The sequence below is a fragment of the Apteryx mantelli genome, chromosome Z (assembly GCF_036417845.1).
Source record: "Apteryx mantelli isolate bAptMan1 chromosome Z, bAptMan1.hap1, whole genome shotgun sequence".
Taxonomy (NCBI): Eukaryota; Metazoa; Chordata; class Aves; order Apterygiformes; family Apterygidae; genus Apteryx; species Apteryx mantelli.
In genome coordinates this window covers 11,722,632-11,739,587 of record NC_090020.1, presented here as the reverse complement: position 1 = coordinate 11,739,587, position 16,956 = coordinate 11,722,632, and the positions used below count along the sequence as shown (strand labels likewise).

General features: G+C 37.8%; 1 protein-coding gene across 5 annotated transcripts in view; it reads left to right on the top strand.

Annotated features, from left to right (window-relative positions):
• KCMF1 (potassium channel modulatory factor 1) overlaps positions 1–16,956 on the top strand; it is a 53,846-nt gene that overhangs the window by 5,223 nt on the left and 31,667 nt on the right. Inside the window, exons 1-2 of one of the 5 annotated variants that reach the window (XM_067315260.1) lie at positions 10,614–10,673; positions 11,221–11,300. The exons of the other annotated variants lie outside the window; for them this stretch is intronic. Of the exons in view, the coding sequence (XP_067171361.1) occupies positions 11,255–11,300 (46 nt within the window). The 5' untranslated portion in view covers positions 10,614–10,673; positions 11,221–11,254. Of the gene's footprint in view, positions 1–10,613; positions 10,674–11,220; positions 11,301–16,956 lie in introns of those variants that run through there. 5 annotated transcript variants of the gene reach the window in all.

Here is a 16,956-nt window from a genome sequence, read left to right as displayed (position 1 = left end):
ATTGGAACACAGTAATTTGCTTTATTATTAAACTGTTTGCTTTCAATAAGAAACTTAATCATCTTTTAATAGTAAAAAGAGCTGGACACATCAGTGATGTTTTACCTGTCAGTATACTTACTGGTATTGAGGAACTTGGGGTTTCATTTAAAGAATGACTTCTGGCTCTGATGGTTTAGGAAATCTGTTGTTGTGTGTTTTCCAACCAATACAGTGCTGTCCTTTAGAGTCTGCAGACAAAGCCCTTCAAAAATAAGAGAGTAAAGAGAGACCGTTTCTTCGTTCAGGTCTGTGATGAGAAGTGATGTCATGGATCAAATACCGTTCGTGAGTCAAAAAAAATTAGTTTTAAATGGTCAGTGGTGAAAGATTGATAGTTGAATACCTTAAGCAGGAAAATGGTACAGAACTGCAATATTTTTAATGTCATTTGGTGGGGAAGAGCAGGGGAAATGATGAAATAATTCTTGCAAGTGCGTGTTTGTTTTTTGTTTTTTGTTTTTTTTTTTTTTTTAAGCTAATGGTAACTAGAAGGGTTTTGGAGGAAGTTTCAGGAAGAGCCAAACAGGTTGCATGAGCAGTACAGGATAAATAAAATTCACTTATATTAAAAAGAAAGAAAAAAGAAAAATAGACTTTTCAAATACATTTGAATATTTACATTACTAGTGTCATTCAGTGAAGGGATATGGATATCACTGTTCATAGCTGCATCTTGTTGTTGTTACCCCAGTTACTGTTAAGAAATATAAAAACTGAGTAATGACCAGTATGAAAAGTGTTACCATGTTCAAGAAGCTGTTGGAGTTGGGATGTGCCAAAATTCACTAATTCAACCTTCTTTGAGTATGTGCATTGTGTTATTACACAGCTGTATCTTACCTGCTTCATACTACCCCTGCCTCATTTAAGCTGTGTAGGAGGCTGTTGTGTGTATGAGAGCCCTGCTCTGTTTTTGGAAGTTTACAGTGAATGAGCAGCTAAGGTATTACAGAAAGGATGGTTGAGGTGTTGACAGCTGAATTTTGTTGCGGGAAGCTGGATCGAAACCTATGTCTTCTACAGAGTTCGTATGAAATGCCAGGCAAATCACCTAAGCAAGAGTTCACAGGTGGCTGCTAGCCTTTATGAAGGCCCAGCTTAGGATTTTTGGATCTGAGCATTCACAGCTGCAACTGCAATACCTGAATGATGAGCTTTGAAAATATACCTAGTTATAGAAAATAAACACTCTGAAAAATGCATCTTCAGCATCTCAGATTGGGCACATAGTGGACTTACAATTTTAATCTTTTCACACCATCTGTTTCAAGAGAAGGAAAATACTGCTTAGAAGTGCTTTGAAAGTTAACTCGTTGATATTTATGCTGCACTGAAGTTCTGTAGAGACATGCTGACAGAGAAGGGCATGAGAATATCCATAATCAATGCAAGTTTTGAAAAGTGTGGTAAATAAAGGCTCACACTGAACAGTGAGGATAAAACAAATACTGAGTATCTATTTGTTTACTGAACACCGTTTATCCTAGTGCACTGAATGAAGTGGTGTTTTCATAGGAAAAAATGGATTGATACTAAGATGTGTCTGTTTTTACATGAGCAAAATTGTGGGATTTTACCTTTTTTGTTCTTTGGAACCATTTTGGCTAAAATCTCTTTATTAAAAAAAAAAAAAAAAGTTTTGGCCTTAGAGGTTTTAGAATAAATGGTCAAATTTGGTAGTTAGAAGCTGTGAAAATAAAGTTGTAGTGAGAAGAGACAAACAAACTTAACTATAGACAGCACTGTCCGCTACTCATACAGCAGCATTGTAAGACACTGTATGCTTCTTGGTCACATTATTTCAGAAAATTCCAAGAGGCTGATGTTAGTGACTCAGGACTTGTGTGAAGAGAAACTATTGCATGGATAGAAACTGGAAGGATGCTTACCTCAGAAAGGTTGATACAGAGAAGTAGTTGGAAAAAAAGGAACTATCTATGTAAGACAGTTTATAATCCCCGTTTCATAATATGCAAAGAAGATGATATTAAGTGAATTCAAGATGATGATTAAAACCCATGAACACAAGTGCTTTTTCAGACAGTATGTAATTAAATTGTAAATTATTTTTTCACTTAAAGTTGTTGAGGCCACCTAGTATCCAGATTAAATAATTAAAGGTTTAGATTGTATCTTTAACTTCATACTTCAGGTCTTTTAACTATTTCAGACTAGAAGGTGGCTTTAGAGTGTATGTCCCATTTGGTCCCTATGCGTTTCTCTGAAGCATCAACTGAACCTCTGGCTTGTATTTATTCCTATGGTTTTTGTATATATGGTCCCTACTGTTATCCACATCTGTGTTATCTCTGCAAAACATTATTATAATTAACTTTGACACAATTAAGAAAGACCATTTTGAATTCAGTGCAGAGCATAGAGACATGCTTGGTAGTTTTACTGGTTTACAGTATGCGTAAATCAAGGTTTTGGTTTTGAGCTGTTCTAAAAAGCTTTATTTAGCTTAGGCCATACATATTTGCTGAGCTGATGAGTGAGATCTTTCCTGAGTTAAAATTGTTGGATGTTATTGTAAAATTGTCTTTATCTTTACTATAATTATAATCACTTACAGAAGTTCTTTTCATCCATAGATCTTAGAATTGTATTTCAAAGGTGAATAGAGGTGGTTGTTGACCTCCTCCACTTGAGGTCATTGGTTCAAGTTTGCAGCTCATTTTTAAACATGGATAGAACTCACTGGAATCTTCAAAGTATTTGGAAAAAATCTTTGTTTTTCCAGGTTTCTCTGAGAATGTACCCTGAATGCATGTTAGAAGGAAGCTGGATTTATTTCATGGCATTTGTATTATTTTTATATTAAAATATTTAAGTAATTCTTTAGGCTTATTGTATAATTTATCTTAATATCAGAACTGTCGTTATTACTGCCCATTTGTAACCCTGCAGTAAATTTCATGAATGCCTTAATTCTTTCCATCCTAATTGTTCTATTTCTATACCAATTGCTTTATTTGGAGTTAATAATAGACTTTGTCTAAAAGTGGTTCTTTCTTCAGTTGGAGGCCTAGGTAATTTTTTTTTTAATTTATATATTACAATTAAACAGGAATCTAGACACAGAAGACAGTGATATTCCCTCCCTTTTGCATGTGAGATACTGGGTAGAGAGTTTGACTTGCCAGAAGTTACTTAAAGTCTGCTAAAGCTGGGAATTAATGATGCAGTGCTCCAATACAATGACATTTATAGGTACAAGTACGTTATTCCAAATTTTTTAGCTTGTTAGAAATTTTTAGCGGCACTCCAGTATTCACATATAATTTCACATTTTGGTTAAAATAATGTTGATCCTGCTCTACATTTTGGGTTTGATCATCCTGCTGTCATCACTGACAAAATGCAGCTGAAGAAAGACATTATTTTTAAATTTTCACATTTTTTTTTCTGAAAACATCCTGGAGGAGACAAAGCTTGAAAAATCTAGATCATAACTCCCATTTTTTTCTTACCTCAGGTCAGATTTGATCTTCCCCCATCGCTTCTGCCATTTCCTGATGCCAGATTCTTTTTGGGAGGCAATGTTTCTTGTCTTGACTGACAAGAGGTGCTGTCTCTGGTAGGATAAATTCTCTTCTTTGTTTTCCTACTTTTTGTCATTGATCTCTTATCTCTCACCTTCTTATTCCACTGTCATTGTCTTTCTTTCCCTTTGCTGTGCTCTCCCTTTCCTATTTTCCTTCCTAGAGAGCTCTAAAGTGGGATTTTCAAAGACACCTGGGGAAGCTGTAGACCCATGTTGGATTCAAATGCAATAGAAGTTTAATGCCTGTCTCTGTAAGTCTCCTTTGAAAAGCAGAGCTCTAATATTTGTTGGTAACACAACTAACCCTGGACTATTTAAGAAACTAACTATTGCTGAAAATGTTTTTAGGCAGTGTTTTCTCTGACCTACTACAGAAGTTCTTGTTTTGTTTTGTTTTGTTTTTTAGAAAGGACTAGAAGATGTTAGTAGTGAAAAATTTATTCACTGGTCTAGGTTACCACAGAAGCATTCTTAAATTATTTGTTGAAGTGAGTCATTGTTGAAAATCTTTTTCAGGAACAGTTACTTTCTAGTGTAGATGGTGTGTAGGGTCTAGCTTCTGCTAGCTTATTGATAGTAAAGCAGCCAGTATCCTTGACTGAAGGAAATTGCTATTGCCCAGCTCTCTCAGATTGTATTTGCCCTAGAAAATTAAATGGATGAGGTAAAGTCTTCATGTATAAACAGTTCAGTCTAGAAATTAGCATGAATTAATTGGACAGATGGTACAAAACAGTTTGAGAATATCAGTATTCATACTAGGATTGTAATTTAAACCAATTTCTAAAGAACTGCACCTCTACAAACCAGCTGAGTTGTTCTCCAGATGCATGATGGTTTGGCAGGAATTTCATGTCAGCTTCTGGAAGTAAACATCTAGGCATGTGCAAGTATATTAGAAAGATACCAGAATTATTTGGAGGCTGAATGAAAGTGTCTTGGAGGGAGCTGGTTGGATAGCAGTGCTCTGAACTGTTTCATTTGTGATACTCTCTGGATACCTGTCTCAAGTATCCTAACCCCAGAAACAGTAGATCATAGCAGATTTTCAAGATCAGACATGCATTAGGAGATAGTTATGAAAGGACTTCTTGTGTGATTGTCAGTGCTTTCTGTTTTTACTTCAGAATGTGATGCTGGTAAGAAACAGTGTTCAGATGTATTGGTTGTGTATTGACTGCGTAATTTATCAACTCCTATGTATTTTAGCCATACCTGCTTAAAAATTTTTGTTCACCTGGAATGAATTTGAAACTCCTAGGAGTCTGAATATAGATAAGCCTTTGTCAGTTGAACTTGCTTTTATGATCGTTAGAATGAAATCTGCTGTAAAGGAGTCTGTGGTTGGCCACAAGGGCATGTCTGTGCTCAAGGTCCCATCATTTCACTTTTACTTCAACAAAGATTTTTTGGACCTTTGTCATTATTTGCATATGCTTTTAATATAGGTAATAATGAGGAAAATTGCCTAAACCAAAGGGTGTTTGGTGTACAGGTATTATTTGGGTATGAATATGCAAGGTGAGATATGGGTTGTCTCTGAAAGTGGAAAATTCTGTACTGAGAGGCTGGTTCTGGTTCACCGGTGAAATAAGGTATGTGAGAGCAGCTTCACAAAGAGTAATAGTGGTGGAACATAGACCACAACCAGATAGACATGTTTTACCACTGTGATTTGCAAATTTTCTTCTGTCTTATCTCCTTTCTTGCCAAAAGTAAATAAGGCCAGTAACTCCAGCAGCTGAATTATTGTTACTCTTGTTTTTCACGTGTCCAAAGCAGCCTCTCTGTAAATGTAAATGTGGAAAAAGAGATAAGGCTGGGAAAGAGAAGTCAGGATGTCCTATAAGAAAGACACCTAAGCTTTGCAAATGGAAGCTGTAGAGAATGCACAGCTTCCTAAATTGTGACTAAACTTTTTTTTTCAATCTAGAAGTATGTAAAATAGTTCAGATGATCTTAATTCCATATCTGTCCTCTCCTATGGGGTGTACTGTTCAGATAAGATGGAAATGTCAAACGTAAGCTGATTTCTGAGTACTGTACAGGTCAGAATTTTTACCCCAGGGTCTGTTACACCTGCTGTGAACCATGACCATTTTTGTTATTGTATAGACTTGTATTTGTTAATTATATTAATTAGATCCATTACAGATTTACGAAGATGAGGTGGAAGGTGTGCAGCATCTTTTGAGTCACAAGGACTTCAAATACATTTTTCAGCACTCTTCTCCATTGGTTATCTCAATTTTATAAAACTCTAAGGATGAGAAGATTACTTGCCCTACACTGCTGGATACAGAAAGAATGGATGCTATGATCTGTGAATTATGCTTTCCCAGGTTCTTTTGGCACATAGGGCCTGCAAATTGCCAGGCAGGATCTGAGAGCATACCAAGCGTTCCTCATTCTGAAAGGTTTTTGTGAGGAGCTGAGAAAACAGCTTGAGATTTTGCTGTGGAAGAGAACTTTATAAGTGAAAGATGTCCTTAGAATAAGTGACTGTTATCAGTCAAACTTAGTGGTAGATGTTGCTATAGATAACATTTTTATGTTACTCCAGACTGCTGTCTGAAGCTTAATTAGAAGCAGGGGATCAGCAGGATGCAAATTCTCAGGTTTAACTGATGATGTCACATTTAAAAAATTGATATAAATGCTGTTTTTTCATAGGTTTTGGGGGCCTTTCATAGCCTGTTAGGGTGTTATCCAGCCTTTAAGCACAGGAGCCAGTTACTGGAAGGTGTGTTTCTCCACAAAGCTCAGTTAGTGTTTTGTTTCTGGTGCCCTGGAAGCATTAAGAATTGAGGCAGAGTGATCAGAAAGATGGAGTGAATTGCTGAGAATTTTTTTCCAGAATAGGGAGAAGGTTAATGTCGCCCCAGTCTTCAAAAAGGGCAAGAAGGAGAACCCAGGGAGCTACAGGCCAGTCAACTTCACCTCCATCCCTGGAAAGGTGATGGAGCAGCTCATCCTGGAGGCCATCTCTAAGCATGTGAAGAATAAGAAGGTGAATGGAAGTAGTCAGCATGGCTTCACAAAGGGGAAATCATGCTTAACCAATCTGATAGCCTTCTACAATGGGATGACTAACTGGATAGATGAGAATAGCAGTGGATGTTATCTGCCTTGACTTCAGCAAGGCTTTCGACACTGTCTCCCATAACATCCTCATAAGGAAGCTCAGAAAGTGCAGGCTAGATGAGCGGTCTGTTTGGAGGCCTGTAGCTAGCGGTGTCCTCCAGGGGTCAATGCTGGGTCCAGTACTATGCAACTTCTTCATCAGTGACCTGGATGAAGGGACAGAGTGCACCCTCAGCAAATTTGCTGATGATACAATGCTGGGAGGAGTGGCTGCTACCCCAGAGGGCTGTGCTGCCATTCAGAGAGACCTGGAGAGGCTGGAGAGCTGGGCAGAGAGGAACCTCCAGAAGTTCAGCCAAGGGAATTGCAGAGTCCTTCATGTGGGAGGAATAACCTCATGCCTCAGCACAGGCTGGGGGCTGAGCTGCTGGAAGGTAGCTCTGCAGAGGGGGACGTAGGGGTGCTGGTGGACAGCAAGTTGGCCATGATGCAGCAGTGTGCCCTTGTGGCCAAGAAGGCCAATGGTATCCTGGGGTGCATCAGGAAGAGTGTTGCCAGCAGGTTGAGGGAGGTGATCCTCCCCCTCTCCTCAGCCCTGGTGAGGCCTCATCTGGAGTACTGTGTCCAGTTCTGGGCTCCCCAGTGCAAGAGGGATGTGGCACTACTGGAGCAAGTCCAGCGAAGGGCTACAAAGATGATTAGGGGACTGGAGCATCTCTCTTATGAGGAAAGACTGAGAGAGCTGGGCCTGTTTAGCCTGGAGAAGAGAAGGCTGAGAGGGGATCTTATTAATGCACACAAGTATCTGAAGGGAGGGTGTCAAGAGGATGGAGCCAGACTCTTTTCAGTGGTGCCTAGCGACAGGACACGAGGCAACGGACACAAACTGAAGCACAGACAGTTCCATCTGAACATGAGGAAAAACTTCTTCACTGTGAGGGTGACTGAGAACTAGAACAGGTTATCCAGAGAGGTTGTGGAGTCTCCTTCCTTGGAGATATTCAAAAGTTGTCTGGACACAGCTCTTGGAAATGTGCTGTAGGTGACCCTGCCTGAGCAGGGGGGTTGCACTAGATGATCTCCAGAGGTCCCTTCCAACCTCAACCATTCTGTAATTCTGTGATTCTGTAATACAACCGTCTAGCCAAGGGCTAAGTACTTTGGGGTGACGATTGAAGTACAGGGCTCTTGTGTATGACTTTGAAGGGTACCATTAACAGAGGCTTTCTGAGGAATGATTTCAGGTCAGCACTGATGGATACTGTTTGTCATGCTTGCATTGAACTTTGTGTTGAATTTCCTCCAAACCTCTTCCTTGTCTCTAGTGTCCTCATTCACAAATTAACATTTTTGAAGAAAGCAGACATTTTCTTAACTGTACAGTATGACAGTGCATTAAACTTCCCTAGTCTGGAAGAAAATGCTGCCTTCATTCTCCTTTATGGTGCTAAGCACTTGGAGATCTTGGCAATGGGTAGTAGTTGTAAAGGTCCATACTGTGTTTTTTTCCATTTTAATCCAGCAGCTCTAGAGGAGCTACTGGGACTCTGAGTAATGTCTCAGAAATGTGAAACTACAGTGGGAATGCTTCAAATTATCTGATTATCTGCATTAAAGCCAAGGAGACCTTAGGGGTTAAGGAGACTAAAGACGTTGCATGTAGGTTATAGAGTTCTAAATACTTTTTTCTCCTGTCACCATTCTAAGGCATCTTCTAACTGTACACACACACACACACACACACACACACTTACTTACTTACTGTGGGCTGCAGTGTAGGCACTAACTTGCTATATGTGTGTCTGTTACCTATATTGGAAGATGTCTGCAAGTTAAAAAAAAAGTCTTCAAAACTGTGGCTATAAATATATTCTGTGTGGACAATATTTCAGGTGCTACTAAGGCCTTTGCAGTGTCAAAGCTATTTTTTCCTGACAAGGTAATGCAGAACTGTATACTGTTGGAAGGTGTGAGGTGCTGAGCTGGTCCTGAGTTTCAGTGTTCTGCTGAGAAGCAATGCCGGCAGAGTAAGGTGACTGCCTGCTCTGGCACATGTGGAAGAACCTGGAAGGAAAGGAGTTCATGCCTGCTGTTTCCTGTAGGAGCCAGTGTGGTATAACCCCCCGATAGGGAGCTCATAAAATATGTTAAAATAAAGGTTGTGTTAAAGTTTCGCTAGAAATGTGGAAGTTCTGTATCACAGCTAGATCTACTAAGTGGGCCAGAGGCTTCCTTTCACATAGACACCCCTGATGACACCACTTGGAAAACTGCTGAAGTAAATGGACACAATATCAAGCTCTCACACAAGCATTATTTGGGGGTGTTTCTAGACTAGAAGCCTATGCTATCTTCATGAAGAAACAGCAGGAATGATAAGAGAAGCAAGTGACTAATGTACATGTTTCTGTGACATGCATTCCTAAATCAAACTTGAGAATCCAACAGCTACAGGAGTTAGGGCAATCTTAAAGGTATTTATGCATTTAAGGAAGGTAATAACTACAGAGGATACAAGTGTAAAGGTAAGTGTTTTTCACAAAAATATCCAAGAACTTGAGATAGCTCAGCAGTTTAGTGGGTGAAAACTACTCTTTTGCATGCAATTCAGATGGAGTAGAGTAGAAAACAGGATAGAGCTTACAGGCTAGTCTAAAAATGTGAAGGTAGAGCTATGTTTTTCAGTGTTGTGACTGGACTATGTTTGTGTTCCTGAGATGTGGAAAAAAACCCACGACATAATACCATGAGAGTATTTCTAGTGTCTCCACTATCCTCAGCTGCATTATCTAGCTTTTCTTCCATAGTATCTTGGATGGGAGTGCTCAACAGACATAAAAACATGCTATTTTTGTAGTAAAAGAGAGTTGGACTTTTCCTCTGAACTTACTGTATTGCCTTTCCTCTTACATTCCATATATAGATCAGAGCCCAGTACCTTTCCTGTTTCATGGCATTGACAAAGTCTAGAGATTGTAGTACTTTTTTATATCTCAGTGTGTTTATAGACAGTTTGTCTTCCACTGCTTTTTGCAGTTCAGTTGGGAATCTCAAAGTCAAATGCCTGTTCTGTCCTATTGGTTGTCAGGGCTGTTGAGTCTTATCCTGTCAGCTTTGCAGTCCAAAGTGCTGCATGTATTCCAATTTTTATCTAATTCATCCATTCAAACATTAGACAAAAAACTTGTTTCTATGAATAAGTGAACGAGACTGTGATCTACTATTGAATTAAAAGATAATCTTGGACAAGGAATTGCGATTATTGTGAATGTGATTCTGCATCATACAGAGGTATAATTGACAGAATAGCTGTTTACAAAAATTTTTAGATATTAAAATCTACCTCTTAAGCATTTTGAAACCTTTTTTTTCTTTCTAATAGGTAGGTGATTTAAAAGATCATTTGTTCCAGTGAAGATTTGTCAAATTTGTTTGTACAGTTGATTTTTCCTTATCATTAAAATACTATTTTGTGCTTTGTGTAACTGCAGATTGAGGTCTGAGCATATAATTAGGAGTAATAAGACCTAATGGGTTTTGACACTCTCTTTACTTGTTTTTTAAATTATGAAGTGGGATATGTGTCTGTTTTGATAAAATGCCATATTATTAGGCACATGGTTTATCCATGTAGTTCAGCTCAGCAAATAAAGGAAAACATCTCTGTAAACAGCTGCCTGTTGTTTTAATTTAGAAAAATAGCTTTTTTGCTGAAGCTTAATTTCCCAATTTTTAGAACTCTGTGGGAAATGAGATTTTTTTTTTCAAATTAGTCAATTCTTAAATTAGGTTCCTGTTCTAAATATTCCTCTAAAACTGTAAATTTCAGACTTGTTTTCCATCTGGCTATTGATGCGTTCTGTGAGTGCAGTTTTGCAAATGTTTTTGATGTTGTTTAATTCTGAATGTCTTGTTCTAGAGCAAGGATGAATTACTCTGACTGTGTTCTATCCAGAGTAAGGATGAGAGATTGCAGAAAGTTTCTGTCTGAAGCAAAATGGTAGGAACTGTGGTACCTGTCTGATTCTTGTGGTGTAGGTCAAAGAGAATGATCAGAAATTTGTTTCATTAAAATTTAGCATGGAGAATTGAGAGACCCACGTTTTTCCAGGATAGAATAATGATCTTATCTTTGTCCTGATTCTGTTCTTGAGTGTTAGTTTCTCCAAAAAACAGTCTTTGCGGGGGGTTATTTATGTTGAGCATGAAATCGTAGTGATTGTTTAAATGGTTCTACTTTGGAGCTGTTGCCCACAAACTCAAAATAGCTGCTCTAAATAACAATCTTAATGTGTCTTTGGTTCCTAGCAGATAAAAATGGAGATTGTTTTTTTTCTTTGAAGTTGTATATAGCTCTTCTGTATTCTCAGAATAAAAGTGACATTTCCTTTCATGTCCTTAAATTTCTTAATATGATTTAGATTTTATGGCACTATAATAGTGAGACTGATAGACTTGTATTTCTTACTTTCTACAGTAAATTAATCCATTTTTATCTGCTTTAACGGACTGGTGAATTTGCTTTTTCTTTTTCATGCTTGTTCCAGGTGATGCTTTTCTTCTTAGTGTGTTGGATTAAAAATGCAATCGCATAGTGTTTTTGCTGAGGATCACAATTACATCGAAGGTGGGTTTGAACGAATGTATTAAAAAGCATAGCAATTTTGCCTAAAAAAGATTGTTTAAGAGATTAAGCTAGTTGCAGTGGGGGGGTGAGGGGAAGGAACTAGTTATTGAAGGTTCATGAACTGTGATCCATAGATCAGTGATGCCTTTTAGAATGTTTAGTGGTAGCTGGAAAGCTGATCAGGAACATGATCTGGCTTTTTATTTTCAAATATTGTTGGAGTTGTTTAGGCAAATTCTGAAAAATATGTTGAAAATGTATAGAAAGGATGGGTGGGACTCTAGGGAAATAATCAAAAGATAATATTCTGTTTCTTTGTGTATGCTGCGTAACAAGGAAGAAAAAAATGCCAATAAAGCTAAAGGGACTTCTGCTAATGAGAGGAAGAAGCAAAGTAGTCATGTGGTATGGCTGGAAAATGGCTGGGTTGTCCATCCAGGGAGTGTATGAGCAATTAGCGAAGAAGTATATGCAGTGGAGAATCTGAAACAAAGGTGTGAGAGAAATGGAGCACATTCAAAGCTTGACGAAAGTAGGCATAATACCTTTTTTTGCTTTATGATACTACATTTCCCACAGTACTTTTCTAGTGTTGCTTTTCCATCATAAGCAGTTGTAGTTTCTGCAGATGTGCTATCTTCCTGAGATGTTCTTTGTGACAATGAGTGGGAGTGAAAGTGGTTGCCAAGGCAGTCTGTTTATGTCTGTAGTAAGAAAATTCTTGAGAAGGCCCAAGGTAGAACACTGCTAGTACTTAAATGATTGTATCTTAATGGATTTTTTTGTTTTTTGTTTGTTTGTTTTACATCCTAGTAGCATTTTTAAAATAATTTACCTTATTTTATTTTGGGTTCAGAGGAACTCGGTTATTTTTACAAGTTTCTAGACCTCTTGTGGCATTCAGGAAAGATAAATTCCTTTTGTGATGTTGCAGTGCCATTCAAAATTATGATTTTGAAAGCAGGCTGTGAGTTTGGAAATGTTCTGTTGCCTCATCTCTGTAAACCTAGCTGGCTGATGGGAAGAGTCTAGCTACAACTGCCTGCCTTGTATCAGGCATTGCTGATACACTTCAGTGAAGAGAGCCACCACTTCTTATTTCCCTGCCTCTCCCAGTTGTCTTCTGGATTTATTTTCCTGACATGAAAAGTGCATGTATTTCCAGTTCACTTTGTACAAGTTCATACTGTAAGGCTCAGATATCGTGAGACATATTCTAATCACAAGGTATTATTGAAAGAGTTAGAGCACTTACTGCATGCAAACTTCTGTGTTTTATTTCTAGCTCTGTGCTTGGCCAGCCAGTGGTGTCTGCTCGCCAGGTTGCTGCCTACATTAAATCTGAACTCTTCTCTGTGTTGGAGTGGGAGAAAATGTTGCCATACTTGCCTGTTTTGGAAATGTTAAAGCATAAGAAAGTCAGGAGTGGGTCTGATAGTGCAAAAGGAAGAAAACAATGTATATTTCCAATACTAGAGCTCTGGATAGGGTATATACCTAAATAGAATATTTAACTTCTGCTAAACTATATGCAATGGTAAGAATTTACAATGAAAACTGTGATGAATTTTGCCTCTGCCAGATGTGTTGGGTATTGATATTTTTTTCCGTCTAGCTGAAGCAGTGGCTTATGGAAAAAGGAGTCAAGTCTATCAAATCATAAAGCATTTTAACTTTTCCACTCAGTTGAGCCATACTGTTCAGCTCTCAGAAGCCTAATTGGGCATGTCACTTTTTCTCATTGTTTTTGCTTTTTTGTCGCTCTTCTGTAATTTGTCTTTAAAATAATGATCTTAGTTGAAAGCTGCAAAGATGTTTTCTGAGAAGACCACCTCTAATCCTTGCAGGATTCAAAGGGGATGTATCAGTTCTTTTGTTAAAGCTCTCCTTAGGATTTTCTGTTTTCCTTCGTGTCTCTTCCAGCTATAGAACTGATCTTTGTGTGATGTTTTCCCCTCTTCTCTCCCTCCACTCTGATTCTTGTTCAGCTGGTTTTTGCCTAAGCTGAATATTTTTGTCCTCTTCACCCCGGAAGGAAATTTGGGAACCTGTTCCTGTAAATGGGAGATTTTGCCATTGATTTTACTAGATACAGGATTTAGCCCTGGTGCTATTAGTATTATTTTCTTGCCCTGGCACTGTTTACAGCTTTCCTCAGTTTAAGAATTTTCTGTTAATAGAATTCACATTCCGTTTGCCGTTTTCCAAATTAACAAAATTGTTAAATGAGATCATGCCTGGTGCCAATTCCTTTGCTGCCGCATTGTAAACTTTCTGCACTCTGATAAATATGTTGCCGTTTGTTTAATTTTATTGTGTTTACAGTACTTTAGCAGCCTTTCATGTTGTGATGGTGTTTGAAGACCAAATTAAATTACATTAATTGAAAGATAAGATTTCTGAGACATAGTATCAAATATTCAATTAGAAATCCAAATCTGCTTGATCAAAAGTTCTTGCAGCATGTGACATGTTTGTAATTCTATTTTAAAAGGCTGTTAAGCACGTCTGGCAAAACCTTTTATTGTGAATCAGTTCTGCTTACGGCTTAAGAGTTCTGCTGTCTCCTAAATGTTTAGATATGTTAAATATAATACTTTCATCTGAGAAGATACTTAACATTTTTTCTTAAAAATACCAAAGCGCATGGTAGTCTGAGTGCAGACATATCTATGTGCTGTAAGAGGCAAGAACTTACAAATGTAGCTTAATTTTCCATGTCTGAATTTAAGGAACAATTAGAGAAGAGTCTGATCACAGCACAAAGAATACAAAACAATTTTAGGTGTTCAGCTAGTATTTAGTATGCCTTTTTTTGCTAATGTATCTAGGAGATTTGCAGTCTTTGCAATTTTATTATTTGTAAAAATAATAAAGCAGAAATCAGAAGGCATATGCAAGTATACTAGGAGTTTTCAAAAGTAATAGCTCTTCTTGAGTAAAAATGGATTCCCAAGTTACTTGTTGCTCTACAAAATAAAGCATTCCTGAGATAGAAACAAGGCAGACTGGTTTAAAAATGTATTTTGAGAATTGCTCTTCTGCAGCTGCTTTCTCATAGTACCTTGAGAAGTTGCCCAGGACTCCTAAAAAAAAAATTGTTAAAATCCACATCTCATCCATGGTTGTTTTCTGGGTTTGGCAGAGAGGTGTGAGGTATTTTACCTGTGTTTTCAAAGTAGACAAAGGTTTTCTGTTCTCTAGTGTGTGGAGGATAGGAAGATATTCCTCTGGGCTTGTCAGGAAAGTAGTTGTTTTGGATTATGGACTCAATAGTGATTCTTTGTAAAGTGATGTCTAGATGTTAGTCCAGACTTTTCAGCAAACTCTAATTAGAGGTGTTCCTAGGTTGTGTGCATGGTGTCCCAGAGGTATATTTGAAGAGATGAAAGAATGTACAGATTTGTGTGCAAAACCTTCAGAAAAGAAGTGTTTGCTCTTCTTGGCGTATAGAGAGAATAAATATGTAATATTAACAAGAACTAATACAAATCGCATCACAAGCGTGTGTGTGCAATACTTATTTCAGTCTAATTCAGATAAGAATAAATGGGTAGTATTTAAAACTTACCCTGCAGAAGTATTTGTATTGTGTCCTCTCTTTCAGTGTCTTGGTGCTTGAGCAAATGAACTTGAACACAAGTAATTTATCATGATTTTTGGACAATTTTCAATAATTTGAAGAGAAAAAACAGCCTTGGTTGTTGCCTTTAGATAGCGTGGCCTTCCTCTCAAGGTTGGATCGACAGGAATGAAGAAATGTCAAGTGACTTTTTTCAGAGTTCAGTGAGTTTCTGATGGTGTTTTAAGAAAATATATATTACTGTAATTTTCTTGGGGTTTTTTTGGCTGATTCTGCATCACTAATTGTACATTCTTAGTACTATTGGTGCAATCAAATAGTTTAAGATAGCTAATCGATATATTAATAGCTCAATATTGATAGCTAATGAGTAACTAACAAACTGCCTTGTAAAGGCTGCAAATTGAAGTTAGGAAACAGCAGAATTTAAGCTAGCTAGTGCAACTTTATTTCATCCCTTTTACATAGACCTTAAGATAATCTATTTAATTACATAGGCAGATGTTAATTTCTGTATGGGACACTCATCCCTGACTGCCTCTGCACAAGATAGATTATGTTATAAAGCTGAAATAGAGGTATGTATGGAGGGAATGTGCTGTTTAGTATGCTTGCTGCTTTGTAAGATTTGAAGGATGTGTGTGAGGAAAGAGTCAGGGCATTCAGGAAGAAAAAAGATGGTTTCAAGGTAAAGGTAGATGACTGTTGCTGTGGGGAGCTGCATCTCTGCCACATAATTTCTATAGAGTGTTGGAGAAATTCTGGGGTGCTCACTAATTGCTTGTTCCTTGTGTTCTACATGACTTGCACCTTTTAGTATGTGATTTCCAAAATTTGGGATGTGACAGCAAAAGTGCAAAACCTCCTTTTTGCAGCATGTTGTCACTCACATATATCATGACCAAGGCTGAAACTTACTGGCTCAGCAGTATTGATTGGTTCTATCTCTTTAGACTAGCTCTAGACAAGTGCCAGTGAGCTTCACGAAACTTGTTGACAGAAGGGAGATGACAAGATCAGGGAATTTGTTTCTACTCCAGACTTTGGGGAGGAAGGAGTACTGTTTAAAAAATAAAAGCCTTTCTGCCTTTCTGTTCTAGTATAGGCCTGGTTTCCTCCCCTCTTTCTCTCCGATTCCAAGTTTGCATTGTCTGTGGTTGCAGTTTCAATCTTACTAGTTCTTTTTGCGGACATACTAGTCTGGTTGCTTCCTCTTTCACGCCACTATAGGCTGATTTTGCAGCTTGAATCCTATTGCACACTGGATGTGTGTGAAGATGTAGATTTTCAACTACTTTGAGGGGATGGTCTGTGAATTGTCTGTTCAGCACTTGAAGGTGCAAGAGTGCTTGAGTATTCTCGATGTGGTAGCGCTCCTTGATGTTTGTTCTGACAATCTACTTTAGTAAACGTGTGAGTTAAAACACTTCAGAGATCTATAATTTGGCTGAATTTCTGGTGGATTTTTCACACAAACAGCAACATCTTCTGATTTTATAAATTAACCTCTCAGTTAAGTCAGTAGAGTCTGCATTGAGAGATGAGGATGCTAAAATAAGAAACAATTGACATAATTTTTTTTAATGTTAAAAAATAGCATATATTTTCTTCAGTCTCAAACAGCTGAACCGCTTGAGCAGAATTTCTTACTGTAGGACTGAGGTAGACATGCAGCATGGTACCCTACAGCTCAGATGGTTGATGTCAAACAAATTTATTAAAAACAAACAAACGCCCCTGAAATAGCATCCAATAAGGAAAAGTATCAGATGCATATTGAAAGTGGTGTTACTTACAATCTTCAGAATATAAAGACAAAATAAAGTGTACAGATTGCAGCCTTTTATACCACAAAAGAGACAGTACAACTGTATTTTACTTTCATTTGCATGCTTAACCTGGGTTTCTGAAATGTAGTTTTGAAAGGTGGGAACCTTAAAGCTTGTGCAGTCCCACTGAAATTCAGTGGTACTCTTGCATGTAATTCTGTCAGTCTTTGAGAAGGGTGAACCTCACTCATGCTCTGTGTAAGACAGGAAAGCAAGGTAACTGGCATTTTCATTCTGGAGAAGA